The sequence below is a fragment of the Diabrotica undecimpunctata genome, chromosome 5, assembly GCF_040954645.1.
Source record: "Diabrotica undecimpunctata isolate CICGRU chromosome 5, icDiaUnde3, whole genome shotgun sequence".
Lineage (NCBI taxonomy): Eukaryota > Metazoa > Arthropoda > Insecta > Coleoptera > Chrysomelidae > Diabrotica > Diabrotica undecimpunctata.
The window spans coordinates 23809954-23834103 of NC_092807.1; the positions used below are offsets into that span (position 1 = coordinate 23809954).

A 24150-nucleotide genomic window follows, 5' to 3' on the forward strand; every position below is an offset into this window, starting at 1 on the left:
ACTCTCACAAACGCTACCTATAAAAAATTGAAGCTTTCGAAATTGTAAAATGTATTGTATGTATGTAATTGTAAATTGTAAAATCCTGAAGATATCCTATATCGACCACGTTACTAACCCGGACATTTTATCAAAAATGCAAAAAGGAAAAGAGTTGCTAACCACAATAAAAAGAGACAAAATTGAATACCTCGGTCACATCATGAGGAACAGCGAAAGGTATGGGTTGCTGTAATTAATTCTTCAAGGGAAAGTAGAAGGAAGACGAGGACCAGGAAGGCAAAGAATTTCCTGGCTGAAAAATCTATTTGCAAAATACACATTACCATGATGGTCGCCAACATCCGAAACAGATAGGCACTACAAGAAGAAGAAGAAAGATTAGTTGTAGTCGCAAGATATATATGGCACTGAGGTCTCTATCTGCCTACTCCTCAGTGTCGAGTGATGACGGGTCTTACGAAATATTACGAAATATCACTTTGAACTCTGAGATTTGCTGTCTGATTCCAGTAAAGATTTCTAATCTAATTATTTTTAGCTCTTGGTTGTTAATTCCTGCTTCTTTTAGTATTTGCATCATCTTGGCGTGCTGTACTCGATCAACCGCTTTCTCGTAATCAACCAGACATGCGTATACGTCACAGTTGACGTCTCTGCATCTCTGGAATAAGACTTATACTGAGAACAAAGCCTCTCTAGTACCAACAGCATTTGTGAACCCGAACTGGTTGGGGGAAATTTGACTTTCACACAGCTTGTAGATTCTCTTATGAATTATCTTTAGGAATAATTTTAGGAGATGACTCATGAGGCTCATATATATATATATATATATATATATATATATATATATATATATAAAGATAATTCATAAGAGAATCTACAAGCTGTGTGAAAATCAAATTTCCCCCAACCAGTTCGGGTTCACAAATGCTGTTGGTACTAGAGAGGTCCAGGAAGAAAAAGAACATCTTGGTTAAAGAACCTCATAATCTGGTTCAATACAACATCTGTGTAGCTTTTCCGCGCTGCTGCAGATAAGATAAAGATTGCCATGATGATCGCCAAGATTCGTAACGGATAGGCACATCAAGAAGAAGAAGATCGGCAGATTTATAAATGCAATATTTGTATTCAGTCTAGGCGATCTTCAGTCTGCAAGTTTTAATTCAAAGATGCAGAGACATGCACAAGGACGTCCACTTGTGCTTTATCGACTTCTCCAAGGCGTTTGACAAGGGCAAACATAATAAACTCATGGAAATGCTCAGGAAGATGCATATTGATGGCAAGGATCTGCGCATAATAACCAGTCTCTATTGGAACCAAAGTGCTGAGATAAAGATGGGCAACTCACACAGTGGGAAGATAGATGTTAAAAAGGGTGTACGACAGGGATGCGTCCTCTCGCTGCTCCTGTTCAATATATAATCTGAACAAATCTTCAGAGAAGCACTGGGAGAAGTTTCGGAGGGTATCAAAGTAAACGGAGAGGTAATCAATAATATTAGATATGCTGACGACACAGTTATTATCGCAAATGACTGCAACGAGCTTCAAAGACTCATGCAAAGCATACACACAGCAAGTTAAGAATATGGTTTAGAACTCAATATAACCAAACCTCAATGCATGCTCATCAGCAGAACACAACAACCTCCGATGCAATTGACATTAAACAACCGAAAAATAGAAAAAGTGGAGACATACACATACCTTGGAACCACAGTCAACACAAAATGGGACCAGTCAACAGAAATAAGATCACGAATTGAAAAAGCGCGAAACGCGTTCAACAATATGAAAAAGTGGTTCACAAGCAAAATCTCAATGAAACTAAAATTAAGACTGGTCAAATGTTATGTCTTCCCGGTCTTGTTCTATGGAGCAGAGGCATGGACCACAACGGAAGCCACCCTGAAGAAACTAGAATCCTTTGAGCTGTGGATATATCGCCGTATTCTTCGGATATCCTGGACAGACCACATCACTAACGTAGAAGTAATGCAGAGAATAGGCAAAAGCAAAGAAATAATCTTCACCGTAAAGAAACGGAAGCTTAAGTACTTCGGACATGTCATGAGGCATACTAAGTACCGGCTGCTACAGTTAATAGTCCAAGGAAGAATCGACAGTAGGAGGGGACCGGGAAGAAGACGACATTCATGGATGCATAACCTGCGACAATGGTTCGGACTAACATCGACCGAACTGTTCAGAGGTGCCGTAAACAAAGTCAAAATAGCCTTGGTAATAGCCAACGTCCGAAACGGATAGGGCAAAGGAAAAAGAATATTTGTCTCAAAACTAACCAAAATGATGTCATTGTTGACGATTATGCTAATTTGAATTAATTTATTTAATTTTAAATTAAATGTGTTATGTAAACTCTTTTATTTAGATAATAAAACCTTTACTAATTATTTATTTAATTTATTTGTCAAATTTTTAGGTCCAGTAATCTGGCAAGATCCTGTTAGTAGGAGACTGTATACAGTTGGAGTTATTTCTTATGGATTAGGATGCGCCACAAATCGTCCAGCTGTAAATACAAGAGTTACGAGTTATTTGGATTGGATTGTCAGTGTAATACAAGGTAAGAGGTAAAAACAGCATTTGACATAATGGCAATAGACCACATGTATGCGAATATTATTCGAAATATATACGAAAATTCAACCATAACTGTAAACTTGTATTGCGTAACTGAGAAGATAAGAATTGGCAGAGGGATGCGACAGGGAGATACTTTGTCGACAAAACTATTGGCTCTACACAGTGTGTCAATTTTAGAATTTACAATGGCCTATAACTCACGAACAAAAACTGATATCTAAAAATGCTTGAAACCCTTTCTAGGATAGTCCCTATCCTATAACCACAACCAAAAAAGTTTAATTTGCAAACCCCTACTAGTGATACACCATTAAAAATACTATAAAATGCTATCCAATGGTATAAATAACAATTATACAGGGTGAATCAATAATTGTTAAACTTTGTCTTAAATGGAAAATTTAATGAGGTTTTTGTTGAACTACAAATGTGTTAAAAATATCAATTAAGTAAATGATCAAAGTGGGTTCCGTTGTTTTGTAAACAATAATACAGCCTATTTTCAAATTCTGCACGAACTTTGTTAAATGTTATTCTAGTAATAGCGCGATATGCTTGCGTAATTCTTTCTCGCAATTCCCCAAGTGACGCAGGTTGAGTTTTATAAACAACCGACTTGAGGTAACCCCATAGAAAAAAGTGGCGGTAAGTCTGGTGACCTCGGTGGCGACTCAATAGGTCCTCTCTTTCCAATTCATTGGAAACCCAATTCTTAAATAAACTAAAAATTAATAACCAGACGACCGTTTCGCTTTCTACAATATGCAAAGCATCTTCAGGTCACGATACAAAGTTAAATAAATGCTGAAAATAATAAACCCATATTAGGGTGTTGTCTAATAAAGATAAAACAAAGATAGGTGATATAAATTATATAAATTACAGTAATTATGCCAATATTACATGTCTGTGGTTTTTCAAAATGAATAAAATGTAACATAAAAAACTCATTGTCTCCAAGTAAGAGATGTAGTTCTTTTAAAATCCTCCCCTTTTTAAATTTAATGTCTGTTTCGTCCCCCCGTTTTTTAAGTGTTTTCTTTGTGTTTTCTGTGTGTCTTAAAGTGTCTCAATTTTAATTTTTAACTTTATATATTGGACTTTACAACAATTTGCCACATATTGCAACATAACTTTATCAAAGAAATTTGATAATTACAAGCTGATATAATTGCACACCCACACAATTTGTACATCTATTCTTATCCATTGTCTCACAACTGTCACCTTCCAAAACAAAAATAAAAATCTCAAAAAATAACACACATTTCATAAATATATCTCCAGAATAAATATAAATAACTTTAAAGAACTTAATGGTATAGAACATTACTTTCATCAAACAAACAATTACATTTACCTATCTCTACTTCATTGAATAAAATCTGTCTCCTCAAGAACTTCCCCGTTTACTGTTAAACAATTACAATAGTTGACTTGAGTTCTCCAATCAACAATACAAGATAGTTTGAACCATGTTCTTTCAACCATCAATTAATGAGTACCGGCATGTAAGTAATGTTTTATTTATTTGTTTATTTATTAATTCATTACAGTTTAATAGACTATTTTACCAATTTGTGGGTCTTACTTTGTCTGCTTAAACATTTTATTCATTTTGAAAAATCACAGACATGTAATATTGGCATAATTACTGTAATTTATATAATTTATAGCACCTATCTTTGTTTTATCTTTATTAGACAATACCCTAATATGGGTTTATTATTTTCAGCATTTATTTAACTTTGTATCGTGACCTGAAGATGCTTTGCATATTGTAGAAAGCGAAACCGGTCGTCTGATTAGTTAAATTAAATTGATTGTGAGTAAGTCTAATTTATTATTTCTTTTACCTTTTGAAATGGACTCACATAAGCAACACATTCATGATTTAAACTAAAAATTATTGAATCTGACAGAACCCAAAAACCAGATGTTTTTAACTTGTTTTGCAAAAACGGCAAATTAAGTTTTTATTTACAAAAAAAAATCCGACGGGCACTTATCATTAAAAAAATAGTCCGGGAGAGTATTTATACCATTAGATAGAGTTTTTTATAGTCATTTCAATAATGTATCACAAGTAGGGGTTTGCAAGTTAAACTTTTTTGGTGGTGGGTGGGGCCTAGGAGGTTGGTAAAATTTAATATTATTTTGACTCTATTATAATAATTATCTATTATTATGATGATAAAAGGGTTGCAAGTATGAGTCCATAATTGAACAGATATATTAAAAAGGTCAATACTCACAATCTAATATTTACTTCCAAATTGTTACAGAAGCAATCGGTTTCGAGGCTTACAATATTTGCCTCATCCTCAGGCCCAGCAAAGAGTTTGTTTTGTTAAATAATATAGATATCGCCAATAAGAAGTTTTTCGCTTACATCCAGGTTACTGTGTGTCTTCATCTTTTCCTTATGACACTATCATTGTAGTGAGGTGATATACATTTAGGTCTTTACCTTGTAAGAACCTGTGACAAAAACAACAAAAAAAAAAAGGACATCATAGTGCATAATATGTGATTTTCCATCTTCAAACTCTTTGCTATGCCTGAGGATGAGGCAAATATTGTAAGCCTCGAAATTGGCCGCTTCTGTAACACCTTGAAAATAAATATTAGATTGTGAGTATTGACCTTTTTAATATATCTGTTCAATTGTCTATTATCTATCTATTATCTATTATTTAATTAGAATATTAGCCTGTAAATAATACTTTGCAGGTTTGTATATACAGTCACTAAAACAAATTAATATGTCGGACACGGATAGATGTTGTGTTGAACCAGGTTCTGAGGTTCTTCAACCAGGATGTTCTTGTTCCTGGACCCCGTTTTCCAAATACTTTTCCTAGCAGGATGGCTTGTAGAAGGGCATATCTGGATTTATTTCGCATAATGTGTCCAAAGTACTGTAACTTTCGAGATTTGATGGTGGTCAGTACCTCTCGGTTCGTCTTCATTCTTCTGAGGACCTCCTTATTGGTGACTCGGTCAGTCCACGGGATTTTAAGTATTCTCCGATATAGCCACATCTCAAATGCTTCAAATTTTCTGCACATATCTTCGTTCAAGTTCTACGATTCAACACCATAAAAAAGAACAGAGAAGAAGTAGCATCGCAGCATTGTTACTTTTATACCAAGAGAGAGGTTGTGGCTCTTGAAGAAGGTCCCCATTCGGTTGAAGGTGGATCTAGCTTTTGAGGTGGAAATGAGTAGCAATGATAAATAAAAGATACTAAATTATTCGAAAGTACTTAAACAAAATGCAATATTTTAAAAATGAAAAATTGTAACCCATTTTACTCATTGTACCTATGTAGTTTTCCAGTACTTAGTTTTCGTAATTCGATATTACTTATATGTAATAGTAAAAAGTTTTTTCATCATTTTTAAAGAAAACCTTTCGTTTTAAAATCCAAAAAATTTGTTCGTTTGTGCGTTGTCGCCTATACAATACTTGGGGACGATCTATCGATGGATTCATATATAGTTTTGTCTCCTGAATCAAAATCTGAAAACGGCATTTTGATATCTCGAACTATCTTTGACATAAACGGCATCAAAGTCAAAAATAGTGACGTCACAATCCTTCTAAATATACATTCGTTTCTGCTGACACAAATAAATGTTAAATCGAAATCGAAACGTCGACTAAATAAATTTTATTTATTAATGTTAATGTAATGTTAAATGTTTAAGTCTATCTACCCAATAATATATAAGTATTTTCCCTAACTTTTACACAAGAAGAGGTCTCTTTTTATATCATTAATGATAATATTATTACTTATTTCCAAATATTGGTCTTAAAGCGTAAAATGTATAAAAACAACTTTCTATGTTTTGCCTTTTGATTAATACCACAATTAACTAAAGATGTGTGAATGACAGTTTACAAAAACTAATATTTAAGTATACTTATTTGAAAGATTAATCATTGATTACTATTATTTTAACAGTAATCCTAAACATTATAAATTAATTCATTTCAAATTCAGATGTTATATACTGCTAGAATCTTAATACAACCCTGTACGATTATCAGGTTTCACGTGTTCTGTGCATGTATTTGTTGATACCTACTTTTCTGTTAAGTGAATTTAGTATAGAGAGTTGGTTGGATCGTAAATTTGATCGAGTATATTGTGAAAACGACAAAATCGTACGACTGCAAGAAAAAAATCATTTGCTGGTAAATTTCGAAAACTACTTATAGCTATAGCTAGAGGTTTTTAAGAGATTTCGTTGACATTTATAAAGAACAGAGTGTCTTTGGAAAATAAAATCGTCATCTTATCATGATAAAACCGCTAGAAAACAAGCTGTGAATATTTTGGTTGCTCAATTTCAAGAAGTGAAAGCGGATACTAATGAAGAGTTGGTAAAAAAGAAATTTAATGATTTTCAAACATGTTACAAAAAAGAATTAAAATTATCTGGATACAATCGCAATTCTTCTAATAAATGTACGTGACAGTATATACGTCTTTTCTGCAATCAATCTTTGCACCACCAACTACGTTTCTTGTATTTTTTTTTGTTTATAGAAAGAGTAAGAGCCGCTAAAAGTATATCGGTGTCTGAAATGTTTCTGATTTGAAAGTAAAACTTATACTGCAAAATCGGTGCGTGTGTGTTCCCATCCGATTTTCAACATTATTGTACTGCAATTGCATTCGACAAAATCGTACTGTGCCGTTGGATCGTGAATGGCAGGCTTTAGTTCTGCACCACTTGCTAGTATATATATATATATATATATATATATATATATATATATATATATATATATATATATATTGTTATGATATGTGAATTCGATGCAAGAAAACTACAAGTTGCTCTTATTTACCGGCTAGCTTTATGAAGATAAAAATAATTTTTTTAAGTTGATTAATTTGTAATATTGTTAAATTTAGAAATGCTTTTAATAAAAATTATTGAACGCCTGAAAATAAAAAAAATTTGACAAACATTTATTCTACTCACCTTGTATTCTCTAAATCTGTATTTTGAATTTAAATTTTTTTTACTTATTTGTCTTAGAACATGCAGACTCTTAACTCAAGCGAGTTCTGTGACCTGTACTGCTTGATAAAGCTATATAAAATTATATAAAGCAAAAATCACCACACAAGAAGTTTTATTTTTAATGTACTGTGCAATTATTCACAAGTGATCAATTAAATATTACACAACGATATCTTGTATAATCAGGGCCGGATTAACACTTTTGCCGCCCATGGGCCAGAGGTCTGCCTGCCGCCCTAGCGGGGGTGCAACACCGGGGGGGGGGTGTCCGGGGCTCCCCCCCCCCCCGAAAAAAATTGAAATTTAGAGGCAAAATAACGCATTTTGGGACATTTTCCAGCGCTCAACTGTCTCTTGATATTGTAATGGTTTTAGTACCTCTCATGATGAAAACAAGAAACTATGTCCTAAAATTGCGTTTTATTAATTAAAATAAAGTATTTGACAAAACTCCGTTAATTACGAAACCATTTTCTACAACCGTGATATTCCATTACTTAAGATTACAATAATAGTAAATAAAATCGTTGTTGATATTATTTTGTGAAACATCATGCAGCTCGTAATTCCCAAACTCAACAATTCTTTTATAGTTTTATGACTATTTTGACTGAGAATGATTGATTTGGAGTGAAGTGAAAAGTCGGCTTCGTTACTCGGCGACGGCTCACCTGTGAATGTGCCCGCAGGCTTTGAGCCATAATCGGTCATTGCTGTCGATTTATGGGCAAAAACAGTACAGTTAGGAAGGGGCTAAAATTAGTAAAAGGTGTACAGAGTAAGACTGTAAAATAAATGATAATTTCTGTATTGAATATAGGATAATAACAAATATATACAACATCGAAATATAACTGTTCATAGCATACAAATCACATATCCAAACAAATAACTTACTCACTAAATTAGCTTTGTTAAAGTAAATATAACTTAAAACTTCTTCTTTCTTGCACGTGCATTGGAAAAATCATCAACAACTGCACTGAAATCGAGTTTTGTTGTCAGTTCATGTTCTATGGCTAAAACAGCCAGGCTGACGAGTCGTTCTTGAGTCACTGTTGAACGCAGATAGTTTTTGACTCTTTTCAAGGTCGAAAACGATCTCTCAACAGAACAGTTTGTAGCAGGAGTTGTCAAAAACATTTTCAAACCAATAGCCACGTTGGGAAACAAGTCCTGTAGATTTTTTTCTATCAAAAATCTGTACAAGTTTGATAGTGAAAAGTCTTTTTCGGCTTCTTTGTAGTTTCCTCGGATCAGAAGTCCTTTCAGATGGATGCACTCGCATATAAACTCTGACTCTTCAATGTCTTCAATATAGATTTTCTGCAAAGACGTCGCGTTAGCAGTAATTTCTTCGGTAGTTAGAGTCTTTAATTTTGTTAGAAATGAAAACTTTGCAACGAAGTCTGTGTACACAGAGATCCTTTTGTCTAACTGAAACTGAAGTGTTTCCACGATGATGTCATAACTTTGTTGAAGACAATTTCCCCTAATGTCATCATCCTCATCATAAGTTCTTTGTTACTCCGCTCAAAACAAATTACAAAAACGTTAAACCTAAACAGTTAGACAGACTGCAGTACGTGGAGTTGAGACCAGACAACCGAATGACAATGGCGCGTGGCGGTGATGGAGTTGGTGGGGGGAGGGAGGCGGCAAGGCGACAAGACGCCTGCCATCAGTAAATGCTAGCAACTACTACGATCCCACAACTAAATTTCCCGTGCGTAGCGTACGATACAGACTGCCGCCTCGCTCCTTCGACTCACTTGGATAGAGTGGCGTAGCGTAGTGTACTGCGACACATTACACCGCGCAGAGTGTCGCGTTATAAATAAATAATAAACAATAAAATAGTTTTTTAATATTTAATGCTCAGGTTCACTGGTCTTGATAATCGATAATAAAGCTTTATAATCAATCAAAAATAATTACACTTTTTTTTTCTCAAATCCGCCGCCCCAAAATTTTGCCGCCCTGGGCCGCGGCCCAGTTGGCCCGTGCCTTAATCCGGCCCTGTGTATAATATATAAAAAAATTATTTAAGATTCTTCCAATAAATAAGCCAATACTTAAACGTTTAATACTAATATGAATGGATTTAGATTTATGACGTAATACAATATTGAAGTAAGTATATGAAATTAGTGTTTTGTGAAGTTGCAACAAGAAATACTTGATCTAAGATCTAATACGTGTTTGTTTGTCAAAGTATTTATAACCTCAATTACTATCTTTTTAGAGCGAAAACAAAGGTTTATAATCCTTCAATTTTTTAGTTTAACTGTTTTGTTTAATGATTTTAGTAAGCAAAAGAAACGGTGAATTATATTTGGTTAATATTACAAAAGCGATAATAAAATTTTTGTGAACTTGACTTCAAATTATTTTGTTTTTTAACACAAAGATGATTAAGAATGATATAGGCTGCTTAAAAAAAAAGGTAAGATTATTTCTAAAGAAATTTCAAAACTTGCGTTTAACTTTATTAAAGTTCACTTTCGTCTTTCAGATAATCCCTTCTCTAAAAATTTTATGGAAATCTTCAATAACAAAGATTGCATCTTTCAGTGACGTCTTCTAATGGATTAGGGCCGCAAAACTATCAGAATTATCTCTCCAATGGTTGATAAATATTTATAAGTACCCAAAATGAATTTTAAATGATCTTCAGTCAAAAATAAACACCAAACGGTCTCTTTATTCAGCGAGAATTCAAATGAGTGGAAAAACTCACCTTTCTGGTAGCTGTGGACCTCTTTATGATGACTGCTAACAATTCCCTTATCGGAAAATATACTGTTAATCTGCAGGCTTTGCTAAAATTTAATCAGAAACGATGGTTTCTTATCGGCAAGGTAATTTGAATATACTTTGTTATAATTCAGGACTTTTTTAAGGTTTTTTAAAATACTTTTGAAAAATTGTGACTGCTGAAAAATAATCAAAAATTTTCTGCCCCTTCGTAACTATTGATTTTCTATCTTTTATTTTTCATTGCTTACCAGATCTCCAAGCATTTTGACAATGTTTTTTAAGATCTGACAGGATTTTTGTATATTTTTGACATTTATGATTAAAATAAAAATATTTTAAATTTTCATAAATTGTTAAATCTTGAGAATTATATTGACTTTTGAAATGAATTGAAACAAATACTAGAGAATTTAAGCATTCTTTTGACATATAATTTCTACAACAAATGATAATTTAAATATTAAAATTTTTACTAACAAATTTGACATACACCAATTTTAACATGAATTAGTTGCTTTTATTTTGCTTTTATTTAATTTTAAAGCTATCTGAAAGCATTTTTGATATTGAATCACTGAGAATTGTCTTCAGATTACCTGTCCATTAAAGATTATATCATTCTGAACTCTTATTTATGAGATATATCCTATTTCACCTCCTAACACGTTTTATTTTCTGAGCTCTATCCATGTTAACTGTATGTTTACTAACAAATTGAAACTTCTTACTTTGTGAATAAATGACTTAAATATTTTATCTGTTTTAGGACTGTTGAAGATTCTATTGACTTGTATATATTAGAATTTGGATTATAATAAAAATTGTAATTAATTAATAAATACAAATTTATGGTTTTTATTTCCACTCGATCCGAAGTGGTTTGATATTTGCTTTTTGTATTTTTATGTTGTGGCTATATTGGCTTATTCTGTAAGTATCTCTTACATAAATAATATAATATATATATAACGAACAATAACTTAAGTTTAAATCATAATCAATTTCATGATCAACAATTGTTTTTGGTTTAATTTTTTTTTTATATATTTTTTTTTTTATTGAAAAGTGTTTATCAACCAACTATAACTCAGTGGCTATAATAACTCACGTATTAAAAGAATCTTATTTCTATTATGCTAAATTTGTTTATAATAAACCAACTGGTTTTAATTATAATAATAATAAAATTATTTTGAAAACATTAATTAAATCTGGTGATACAATATAGTCCTTATTGGTTTGTTACATGTCTGTGAATTCTGCTTATTTTTGCTTTTAGTTTCTTTCTTATTGTTGAATCTAGTTTCAACTATTAAATTAACAACAATAATACAATTGTTTGAGTTAAATATATATGTGGTATATTCAATATTGTCATTTTGTTTTATGTTCATACTATTCATAAAAAAAAAACTGTTTAGGAGCTTTAATTTCATAACAATTCTCCAAAAATTAATATTTCATATTTGACAATTTTTTTGGCAAATATCAAATATTCATTTTTCTTTGACTGGTTTTTTGCAAGTTGTGTGATTGTTTCTCTGAACGTCGACACAAGTGTATGTTTCAGTGATTTTATGAATGTGTGATGGTTAAAAACAATTAAATTTTTGATTCAGTTGCATATATATGGTATACAATTATGCTGCAGATAGTTTGAATGCTCTCTTTGAAAAAAAATAATAATTAGTTTTGTTCTTTTAATTTTGCATGTGTAAGCTTAAGTTGCTTTAGTTTGTTTTATTAATGCATGTTTTATTTTGAATATATAAAAAAATATAGAGTTTAAGTTTTATTTAAGCACGTGTGAGCTGCATTTTGTGGTTAGAGTGTAAGCTAGTTTGAATGTGACTTTATTATCATTCGGTTATTTTTAATAAGTTTTCGTTGAGGGTTGAGTTTATATTCTACTTTTGAATCCATTTTATAGTTGTTTTTCTTCCTTGGTTTCTTAGAGTTCTGCCATCTTCGTTTCAAATTTTTCCTCTCCAATCCTTCTTCTGTAATTCCATTCCAAGTTTTATTATTATACTGCATAATTATATCATTATAATCTTTCATAATTCATCATAATTCATATTATATTATATATCATATTCATAATCATAATATCCGCAATAATTCATATTTCATCATTTTTCATAAATAGCAGCATTATTATTATTATTATTCCATCTTCTGTATCCCATTCATGTCCTTTACAAAAAAAAAATTGTTTCATTTTATAAATATAACTTAAAATTAATAATGTCTTCTTATTTCTTCACTTATTGTTCATATTTGTAAATGTCTTTTATGTTAAAAACTCCTCTAAGATACCCACTCTCAGGATATTTCAATAAATAACTAATTTCTCCATCTTCTGTTTCAACTTCATAAGGTCCCTCCAATGGTGGTAAAAGTTTGTTACAAATGTTATCTCTATAATTGCTTACCCTATGTGCTCTAATTAATACTATTTCTCCTTTTTGAAATTTTCGGTTTGTTCTCATCTTCCTTTTGTTTTGTCTTTTCAAATATTTCTCTCCATTCTTGATGATTCTTAGTTTTACATCTTGACAAATTTGGTCATATTCAGGTTCTATTGAATTGCATACTATATTCGGTTGTATCAAAGAATACTTTTCTCATTATTCCCTTCTTTGCTTCATATAGTTTTTTTGTTGTTTGCACCCACTAGATTAACCTTTGGAATTGAATAAAAATATTTTTGAAAATTTAATTCATTAATAACTTTATTGTCAATTAGTGAAACTTCAGAACCCGTGTCTATTAAAATTTTAACTTGTTTTTGAAAGAATTTACCCTGAATTAAAATTAACCCTTGCAAATTTTGATTTTTCTTTTCTTCCCCAAATTTTATGAACTCCCTTGGATGCTCATAGTGACATACGGCCGCATTTAGCAGGTGCTTTATTGAAAATTTGGTGATTGTGAATCTGTTGTGTATTGTGTGTCAAAGGGTTGTGATGGTGATGATGTGTTGAGTGTTTCAATTGGTGATTCTTGTTGACTGACGTCGGTGTATGATTGATGGTGACTTAGAAAATTCACTTGTCTTTTTTGGTTATTTCTATTTATATCTTCTAGACTTCTAGTGTTATGGTTTCGATTGTTTGTGTAGTTTTGATTTGACTGTTGTTGTGAATTGTTTGTCTGATTCTGTTGAATGGCACTGTTTGAAAATGCATGATTCATATTGCCATTGGAGTTAAAGTTTCTGTTGTTATTATTGTAATTATTTCTGTTAAAATTTCCGTTGTTTTGATTATTGTAATTACCGTTTTGATACCGTCCATTATTTCCATAGTTATTGTTGTTAGTTTGATTGTTACGATTATAGTTTTGGCGATTAAAGTTCTGATTATTTTGGTTGCGGTAGTTATTATTATTATTCCTAAAGTTCGAGTTATTATAGTTGTTGTTACCATTATTTTGTCTATAGTTATTGTTAAAATTACGATGATTATTGAAATTATTGCCGTTCTGATTATTGTTTCTGCTGTAGTTATTGCTCCCATTGAAGTTGTTATTATTATTATTATTTGCTTGGTCATTGTTTTGATACATGGGGTTTCGTTGCTCATGCATCATCAAAAATTGGCACAGTTTGTCTATTTCTTTAAAGTTGTATAACATCATGATATCTTCCAATGTCCGATCAAAGTGTTGCACGATACAACCCACAATGTATTCTTCGTTAAAACCACAGTCTAAGTATTGAGCTGTGCTGTAAATTTGCATGGCGTACCGGTGGTATGACATGTTACGATTTGGGTTGTATTTGCCACTTAACAGCTCGTTTTTGATTGAACGCTGTTGTGCTTGACCCCAGAAATATTCACTGAATTTGGTCGCAAAGTCTTCCAGATCCACCAACTCATTTTCTTTGTTCGAAAACCATAGTAACGCCTCATCCGTCATCTGGTTTCTGATGAATTCTTTAAAGTCTTCGAAATTTCTGTAAGATGCATATCTGTGCCTAAGGAATTTCATGAAAGGTACTGGATGCTGCTGTTTTATTCTTCCACTAAAATAGATTTTACAATCTCTTTCGACCGTTTGTACAACCGGCCTTGCATCCAATTCCTTCTGTGTCACTTCTTTAAGAGACTCTTGTACTCTCCCAATTTCTTTCTCCATTATCTCTTTGGTCTTATTCATATTTTCATCTATTTCATCTTCTTTTTTCTTCCACTGTTCATTAATGTCTCGTCGAAATATCTCTTCCTTCTGCTCAATATGATGCTCCAGCTGTACTGCCAACACTCCCATTTGTTCGTCAATATCTTCGAACTTTTTTTGGTTATTTTGTTGTTCTAGCTTCAAATTTTGTTCCATTAATTCAATCTTTTTATTTTGAGTTTCATTATTCTTTTCCAGCTGTGCCGATAACACTTCCATTTGTTCTTTGCACTGCTCTTCCATCTTGGCCATTTCTAGGGTTAACTCTTCTTTTACTTCTTCTATCTTCTTTCCCAACTTATCCTCAACCTGTTGTGCCATCTGTTGTATTTTGTCATCAAAATTTTGTGTTATTTCCCGTTTTATTTCTTTTTTTGTATCTTCAAGTTCTTTTGTCATATGTTGTTTATTTTCTTCTGCTTTCTGGTTTATATTTTGCTCAGTTTTTTTTATTTCCTGTAACAAAATTGCCATCATCTTGTGAAAGTCCAATTCATCCTTCTTTACGGGCTGAGCTTGGTCTCCACTTGCCATTTGCCTTTCCATTTGTGCTTCTTCTGGCTGTCTTTTCTCCTCCATTGTCTCCTGTACTTCTTCAGTCTCTTTAATTTGTTCTTCGGTTCTGTCTGTCACTTCCTGTTCTTCTTCTACGTTCTTATGTGATCTAGTCTTTCTTTTGTCCATGTTTATTTTTATTTAATTTCAATTAACTCAATAAACTTATTATCTACACAAATTATACTCTTAACACCCTGTATATTATGTTATTAAATGTTTAAGGTACACCACTGGTTAATACTTTGTTATAATGCACTACCTGTCACCGTCCAAATACACAGCCACACGTTGGGCTCGCCAAATTGTTATGATATGTGAATTCGATGCAAGAAAACTACAAGTTGCTCTTATTTACCGGCTAGCTTTATGAAGATAAAAATAATTTTTTTAAGTTGATTAATTTGTAATATTGTTAAATTTAGAAATGCTTTTAATAAAAATTATTGAACGCCTGAAAATAAAAAAAATTTGACAAACATTTATTCTACTCACCTTGTATTCTCTAAATCTGTATTTTGAATTTAAATTTTTTTTACTTATTTGTCTTAGAACATGCAGACTCTTAACTCAAGCGAGTTCTGTGACCTGTACTGCTTGATAAAGCTATATAAAATTATATAAAGCAAAAATCACCACACAAGAAGTTTTATTTTTAATGTACTGTGCAATTATTCACAAGTGATCAATTAAATATTACACAACGATATCTTGTATAATATATAAAAAAATTATTTAAGATTCTTCCAATAAATAAGCCAATACTTAAACGTTTAATACTAATATGAATGGATTTAGATTTATGACGTAATACAATATTGAAGTAAGTATATGAAATTAGTGTTTTGTGAAGTTGCAACAAGAAATACTTGATCTAAGATCTAATACGTGTTTGTTTGTCAAAGTATTTATAACCTCAATTACTATCTTTTTAGAGCGAAAACAAAGGTTTATAATCCTTCAATTTTTTAGTTTAACTGTTTTGTTTAATGATTTTAGTAAGCAAAAGAAACGGTGAATTATATTTGGTTAATATTACAAAAGCGATAATAAAATTTTTGTGAACTTGACTTCAAATTATTTTGTTTTTTAACACAAAGATGATTTAGAATGATATAGGCTGCTTAAAAAAAAAGGTAAGATTATTTCTAAAGAAATTTCAAAACTTGCGTTTAACTTTATTAAAGTTCACTTTCGTCTTTCAGATAATCCCTTCTCTAAAAATTTTATGGAAATCTTCAATAACAAAGATTGCATCTTTCAGTGACGTCTTCTAATGGATTAGGGCCGCAAAACTATCAGAATTATCTCTCCAATGGTTGATAAATATTTATAAGTACCCAAAATGAATTTTAAATGATCTTCAGTCAAAAATAAACACCAAACGGTCTCTTTATTCAGCGAGAATTCAAATGAGTGGAAAAACTCACCTTTCTGGTAGCTGTGGACCTCTTTATGATGACTGCTAACAATTCCCTTATCGGAAAATATACTGTTAATCTGCAGGCTTTGCTAAAATTTAATCAGAAACGATGGTTTCTTATCGGCAAGGTAATTTGAATATACTTTGTTATAATTCAGGACTTTTTTAAGGTTTTTTAAAATACTTTTGAAAAATTGTGACTGCTGAAAAATAATCAAAAATTTTCTGCCCCTTCGTAACTATTGATTTTCTATCTTTTATTTTTCATTGCTTACCAGATCTCCAAGCATTTTGACAATGTTTTTTAAGATCTGACAGGATTTTTGTATATTTTTGACATTTATGATTAAAATAAAAATATTTTAAATTTTCATAAATTGTTAAATCTTGAGAATTATATTGACTTTTGAAATGAATTGAAACAAATACTAGAGAATTTAAGCATTCTTTTGACATATAATTTCTACAACAAATGATAATTTAAATATTAAAATTTTTACTAACAAATTTGACATACACCAATTTTAACATGAATTAGTTGCTTTTATTTTGCTTTTATTTAATTTTAAAGCTATCTGAAAGCATTTTTGATATTGAATCACTGAGAATTGTCTTCAGATTACCTGTCCATTAAAGATTATATCATTCTGAACTCTTATTTATGAGATATATCCTATTTCACCTCCTAACACGTTTTATTTTCTGAGCTCTATCCATGTTAACTGTATGTTTACTAACAAATTGAAACTTCTTACTTTGTGAATAAATGACTTAAATATTTTATCTGTTTTAGGACTGTTGAAGATTCTATTGACTTGTATATATTAGAATTTGGATTATAATAAAAATTGTAATTAATTAATAAATACAAATTTATGGTTTTTATTTCCACTCGATCCGAAGTGGTTTGATATTTGCTTTTTGTATTTTTATGTTGTGGCTATATTGGCTTATTCTGTAAGTATCTCTTACATAAATAATATAATATATATATAACGAACAATAACTTAAGTTTAAATCATAATCAATTTCATGATCAACAATTGTTTTTGGTTTAATTTTTTTTTTATATATTTTTTTTTTTATTGAAAAGTGTTTATCAACCAACTATAACTCAGTGGCTATAATAACTCACGTATTAAAAGAATCTTATTTCTATTATGCTAAATTTGTTTATAATAAACCAACTGGTTTTAATTATAATAATAATAAAATTATTTTTAAAACATTAATTAAATCTGGTGATACAATATAGTCCTTATTGGTTTGTTACATGTCTGTGAATTCTGCTTATTTTTGCTTTTAGTTTCTTTCTTATTGTTGAATCTAGTTTCAACTATTAAATTAACAACAATAATACAATTGTTTGAGTTAAATATATATGTGGTATATTCAATATTGTCATTTTGTTTTATGTTCATACTATTCATAAAAAAAAAACTGTTTAGGAGCTTTAATTTCATAACAATATATATATATATATATATATATATATATATATATATATATATATATATATATATAATGGCTATACACCCCAGTGTGGGGTTAAACCGCAAATGCTTTCTAGATCCGATTTCTTAAGTGGATCAGTCTTTTTTGTTTATCTTATCTTCTTGACAATATCTCTCCATTTTTTCCTGTCTCTAGTTCTTCCTCTCCATTCTCTGACTCCTGCCCTTTGGAGGTCTTCTTCAACTTCTTGCAGCCACTTTGATCTTCGGTCTTCCCCTTCTCTTTTTTCCTCCTGGATTCCATTCTATCATTGCGTATGTCACTGCCTCATCGCCTGCTCGCCAAATGTGACCTAACCATCTAACTCTGCATTGCTTTATTTTAGTTACGATGTCTTCCTTAAGTTCTTCCTTAATTTCTGCATTTGTTCTGCTTCTATATTCATTTTGCTCTGTTCTGATTGGTCCTAGTATGGTTCTCATAATCTTTCTCTCTGCTATTCTTAAGTCTTCTTCATCTTTTTTAACCATCGTCATTGTTTCTCCTGCATATAATAATATTGGCCTAATTATGGTGTTATAAATGCTCATCTTACTTTTTTTAGTCAGTGTTTTGCTTTTAAGTAATGTTTTGTTTGCAAAATAAGCTTTATTCGCTACTAATATTTTTTCTTTTATTTCGGATTTCCTTTCTCCGGATTTACTTATTGCAACTCCTAGGTATTTAAAGTATTCTACTTCTTTAAACTCAGAACTTCCTATTTTGATTTTTTCTTTCATTGGTTTTTTCCCTAATCTTAATACTTTTCTCTTGATTTAATCTTAGCCCCATTACCTCCCCTTTCTCTCTTATTTCTTCTAGCATTTCTTTCATTATTTTTCTGTTCTTTGCAATAATAGCAATATCGTTTGCATATGCAATTATTTGACCACCTCTTGTTCTGAGATTTCCTTTATTTATATTTCGTAGTACATATTCTAATGCTAGATTAAATAGCGTTGTTGATAAGGCATCTCCTTGTTTCATCCCTTTATTTATAATGAATTCCTCTGTCTCTCCTCTTTGTGTCTTTATGCTTATTTTTGTAGTTCTCATTGTCACTTCTATTAATTTTCTGAGTTTATGTGGAATTTTTAATTTTTTAAGTGCTATCATTAATCCGTTCCTTTTAATTGAATCAAATGCCTGTTTGAAGTCTATGAATAACATTTCCAATTCTAATTTATACTCGTTTGCTTTTTCCATTATTTGTTTTATTGTGTGTATTGCATCTATTGTAGATCTTCCTTCTGTGAATCCACATTGGTACTGTCCTACTGTCTTCTTTGTGATCTTTGATAACCTCTTTTTTATTATTGATGTCAATATTTTATATGTTGTATTTAGTAACGTTATTCCTCTATAATTTTCACAGATTTGTTGGTCTCCCTTTTTATGTACTGTTATGATCTGCCCTACCTCCCAGTATATATACTTGCTAGTATAGTTTTATAAATTCTAATTTTCAAAATATTAATCTTTGGGATTTATATTGTATGAACCAGGAAGCCATTAAATACATCTTTATCAACGTCTGTTTTGCCTTGCAATTTTTAGAAGGCTCAGATTAAGGCAGAAATCTGAATTGTGTTTCGAAACTATTTTACGGATTAATCTCAGTAAAATTTGCTTCAAACTTGTTTTTCAGGGCATGCATAATTTCATTTCTAAGAAGCATTTTCTAATTATCGCTTGTTAAATTTCCTTCTATAAAAAATGGCCCAATTAACTAAGTATTTATCATTCCCCACCACACATAACTATCATAAATGGGTCTCCACCCCATAATTTTCTTTGACCACTTATCTCCATTTATACGGCTTACATTTCCATACCATCTCGAACTTTTGGCTTCAGTAGTTTCTATTGTTGTCTAGGTACTTATTCTTGATTTTGATACCGATGATAGTGATGATAATATATATTAATGGCAGTCATTTTGGTCATTTAGTTTAATATACCTTCTTCTTCTTGCAGTACCGTCTCCTGTCGGAGGTTGGCTACCATCACAGCAATCTTTACTTTATTGGCTGCAGCTCTGAACAACTGTATTGAACTGCACCCATACCACTCCCTTAAACTTCGCAACCAGGAAATCCTCCTACGTCCAACATTTCTCTTTCCCGAGATTTTTCCTTGGATTATGAGTCTAAGCAGAGAGTACTTTTCTCCTCTCAATATGTGGCCCACATATTCCAGTTTTTTCGTTACATGGTTTTTATGACTTCGCATTCCTTCCCCATCTTCAGCAGAACATCTTGATTTGTTACTCTTTCTGTCCATGGTATTTTCCACATTCTCCTGTAACGCCACATCTCGAATGCCTCAATGTTTTTGATGTTTATCTTTTTCAGTGTCCAGGCTTCCATGCCGTACAGCAGAACGGAGAAAACATAGCACCTTAACATTCTCGTTCTTAAGTTTATATTTATGTTCCGGCTGCATAGGAACTTTTTCATGTTGACAAACGATTGTCTTGCTATCTCTATTCGCCTCTTGATTTCTCTTGTCTGGTCATTAGTATCAGTAAAGCAAACCCCTAAATATTTGTAGGACGTAACTCTTTCAACTGGCTGATTATTTATGGTTAAATTCACATTGGTGTATAGCTTCTTTGTTACAATCATGAATTTAGTCTTTTTGATGTTCAGTTTTAGACCATATTTTTGCTATGTGTGTTTATGTTTTCCATCAAAAACTGTAAATTTGCTAGGTTATCTGTTACTATTAGCGTGTCATCAGCGTATCGTATATTGTTAATTAACTATCCGTTAATGTTCATACCAATGTTTTGCTCTAGGAGCGCTTCCTAACATATTGTTTCGCTATATATATTGAATAATAGTGGAGAAAGCACACAACCCTGACGCACACCTCGACGAATCTCAATTTCTTCGGTTAACTCATTATTAACTTTGATTTTTGCTGTTTGTCCCCAGTACAAACTGGATATGATGTTAATGTCGCGACTGTTGATGTTTTTGCTTCTTAGGATTTCATACAGCTTTTGGTGTCTGACTTTATCGAAGGCCTTCTTAAAATCTATGAAACCTACGTAGAGATCTTGGTTTACATCCAAACATCTTTGCAGTAACACACTCAGACCAAACAAAGTTTCCCGTGTTCCCAGTCCACCTCTGAATCCAAACTGTGTGGCGCTTATGTCCTCTTCTAATTTATTGAATATTCTTTTGTGAATTATTTTTAAAAATACTTTTAGTGTGTGGCTCATCAATGCTATAGTTCTGTGGTCCGAACATGTCGGGATTGTGACAAAAGTAGAGGAGAGCCATTTCTTTGGTATGATGCCTGTTCTATAAATTGTGTTAAAGAGGTTCACCATTATTTCAAGTGCGTCGTCGTCTATTAGTTTCAAAAATTCTACAGGAATTTCATCTGGTCTTGCAGCTTTACCCCCTTTTGTGTTCCTTATAGCATATTCTACCTCGCTTTTTAGGATTTCGGGCCCTGTTGTGTCGTCTGTAGGTTCTGCCACTGCTATTTCTGGTCTTTCGTCTGCAAAAAGTTCTTCAATGTATTCTGTCCATCTGTCCAGTTTTTCATTTAAATCTGTAATTATTTTACCTTTTTTGTCCTTTACTATGGATGCTTGTTTCACTTTTTTACCTGTTATTTCCTTGATCTTTTTATGCATGTTAATATACCTATAGGACGTTTTGTATTAGTTTCGATTAGCCATTGACAGGTACAGAGTCGGAGACGAAAACCTCCTCACAAAGGCGTGTATTAATCTTATAGTGGATTTAACTCAGATTCAGAATCCCAGGCTGGCACGGGCGATGAAATGATTAAATATTGCCAAATCTGTACATTCATATGAATTTGGCATATAATTTAGTCTTTATTTCAGTAGAGGCCATAAATAATTCTTTTATGTTTATAATTTTATTTAGTTATCACATAATTAAATCAACTGATAGACAAAGCTAACAAATGATGAAGATTATACGATTTTGATGTTAAGATAACTTCTATTGTGTAGAAAACAGGTATGAGTTATGTGATGACTGTACGGTCGTTTTTATCTCGTGTTATCTTCGTAATTGATAGTAATAAAACGATTAGATTAATTTAAGTGTAATTGTTATAATATTGATGTAGTTTGTCATTATTAACATGTAAATGTCGGATATAATCTTTCTTTTATTTTTATTTTTGTTCTTTATTATGTTTCTTATTAAGAAAATATTATTTGTTGTCCCTTTACCCTTTTTTAACGCTACTTTTTCCTCTTCTATTCTGTAAACTCTATTTATCATTGTTCTTTTATATAATCCTTCTTGAAGGATATTTAGTAACCATTCCTTTCCTTCAGGTTCAACGTGCTTTACTAACTCCGGGAAAATATTGTCGTCACTTCCGCTGGATTTTTTTATCTTTAGCTTCATTATAGCTTCCCTCAATTCTTTCATACTGATTGGTTGATTAAGATACTTCTTCGCCGTCATCCACATCTTCCCTATTGTTTCTGTCATAATCCTCATTTAATTTAAAAATTTGTGTCTAACATTTTTTATATCGTTTGTTTTTTTTTCTTAAGTGTGTAAGCGTCGTCTTTTAGCGTTCGAACTTAGTGCTTTGTATCCCGGTAGCCAAAATTTAACACCAATAAAAAAACTACTTAAGATTGTGAGTATTTACTCATCTCCTATACATTGGTATTATGGACTGATATTGGCAATCTTTCCATCATTATTATCCATCTATATTCATTCTTTCTTGTTCGGACGTCTTTGTTTTGCTCAGTTCCAAAAGTCGTATGCCAAGTTTATTTATTTCTTTTACAATTTCCATTTCTGTTTCACTTACGGTTGTAACAATCCAGGTTCCAATGACTATAGTACCTACTGTTTTTGCGTATATTTTTCTTTTTTCCTTTACCGTCCTTTGTGATGGTCTCTTTGTGTGGCCTTGTTCTGTCCACTTTTAATTCTTCGTTCTGTTTTTTGTTTCTGATTTGAGATATTGGATTCCCTTGCCTTATCATGATATAAAGGTTTCACAGTAAAAGAAGCAGAACATGCAGAAGTGCCTAGGTTTGATTCATCTTTCTTCAGAATTAGTTTAATTATATTTCTTAGTCCTCTCTATTATCTATATCACTACTCTTAACTAACTTATTACTTCCACTGTACTTTCCACCACATTCGACTCCTTTTCACATATTTAGGATATTTTCCCAGCAGTTTGTTTTCCTTGGATCAACTCTTCTTTATCGATATTTTATTTCCATTTCATTCCATGTTTTCCCAGTTTCTCATATCCTATCTTTGTTGTATTTACCTTAGTTCTCTAGTCTTTGGCTATTTTCCTGATTTTTGCCGAATTTACCTCTTCTTCCTGGTCAGGTCTGATTTGATGTATATTTTATGGTCTATAATACCAATAAGTTTATTTTTTAACGCTTATATTTTGTAAGATATTGAACGGTGGAGCGTCCAATTGCAAATTGTCATGAATCACGCTTACACTCACTAGGGTGACGTTTACGCATAAGAAGATTACTCACGGTCACGTAATGACATGTCGTGAATCCTCTTATTTCATCGGTAACCCGCAAATCTAACATTTTTATTCAATGAAGTCCCTATTTATTCTATCAATTTTTGATTTTCCTTTTATCTTTGTTAGGAGTCAAGAACATTTATTACCTGTATACCAGTTTGATTCAATGCTGTACTGATTCTGACACAACCCAGCTGATTTTTACAAGTTGTCCTACAGTTAACTGTTGTTTCAATAACAGTTTGTGACTATTTGTGTCCAAAAGTTAGTAACATAATTTGTTACTAACTTTTGGTTAAAAATAGTCATTACCAAACGCGACTTATCTTAAGATTGGTGAACTGAAAATACTTTCGTGTCCTTTGTGTTAATCTGTGAAATTAATACTTTTTCTTTGTTTCAGATGAAGGCTTTTGCGTGAAATAACCTAAGAAGTCAAAAAATAGTGTCTAAAATATATTTGTTGTTAAATAGTATTATAATATACAAAATGTTACTTTATTTGTTGTCTGTTTTTAAATACTAACTTAAAAATATTCTAAC

General features: G+C 31.6%; 1 protein-coding gene across 1 annotated transcript in view; it reads left to right on the plus strand.

Annotated features, from left to right (window-relative positions):
• Positions 1-24108, plus strand: part of LOC140441180 (venom serine protease-like) — a 95262-nt gene extending 71154 nt beyond the window's left edge. The window contains exons 8-9 of the mRNA XM_072531697.1: positions 2456-2599; positions 24011-24108. Of these exons, the coding sequence (XP_072387798.1) occupies positions 2456-2599; positions 24011-24033 (167 nt within the window). The 3' untranslated portion in view covers positions 24034-24108. The remainder of the gene's footprint in view (positions 1-2455; positions 2600-24010) is intronic.
• Positions 24109-24150: the final 42 nt, after the last annotated feature.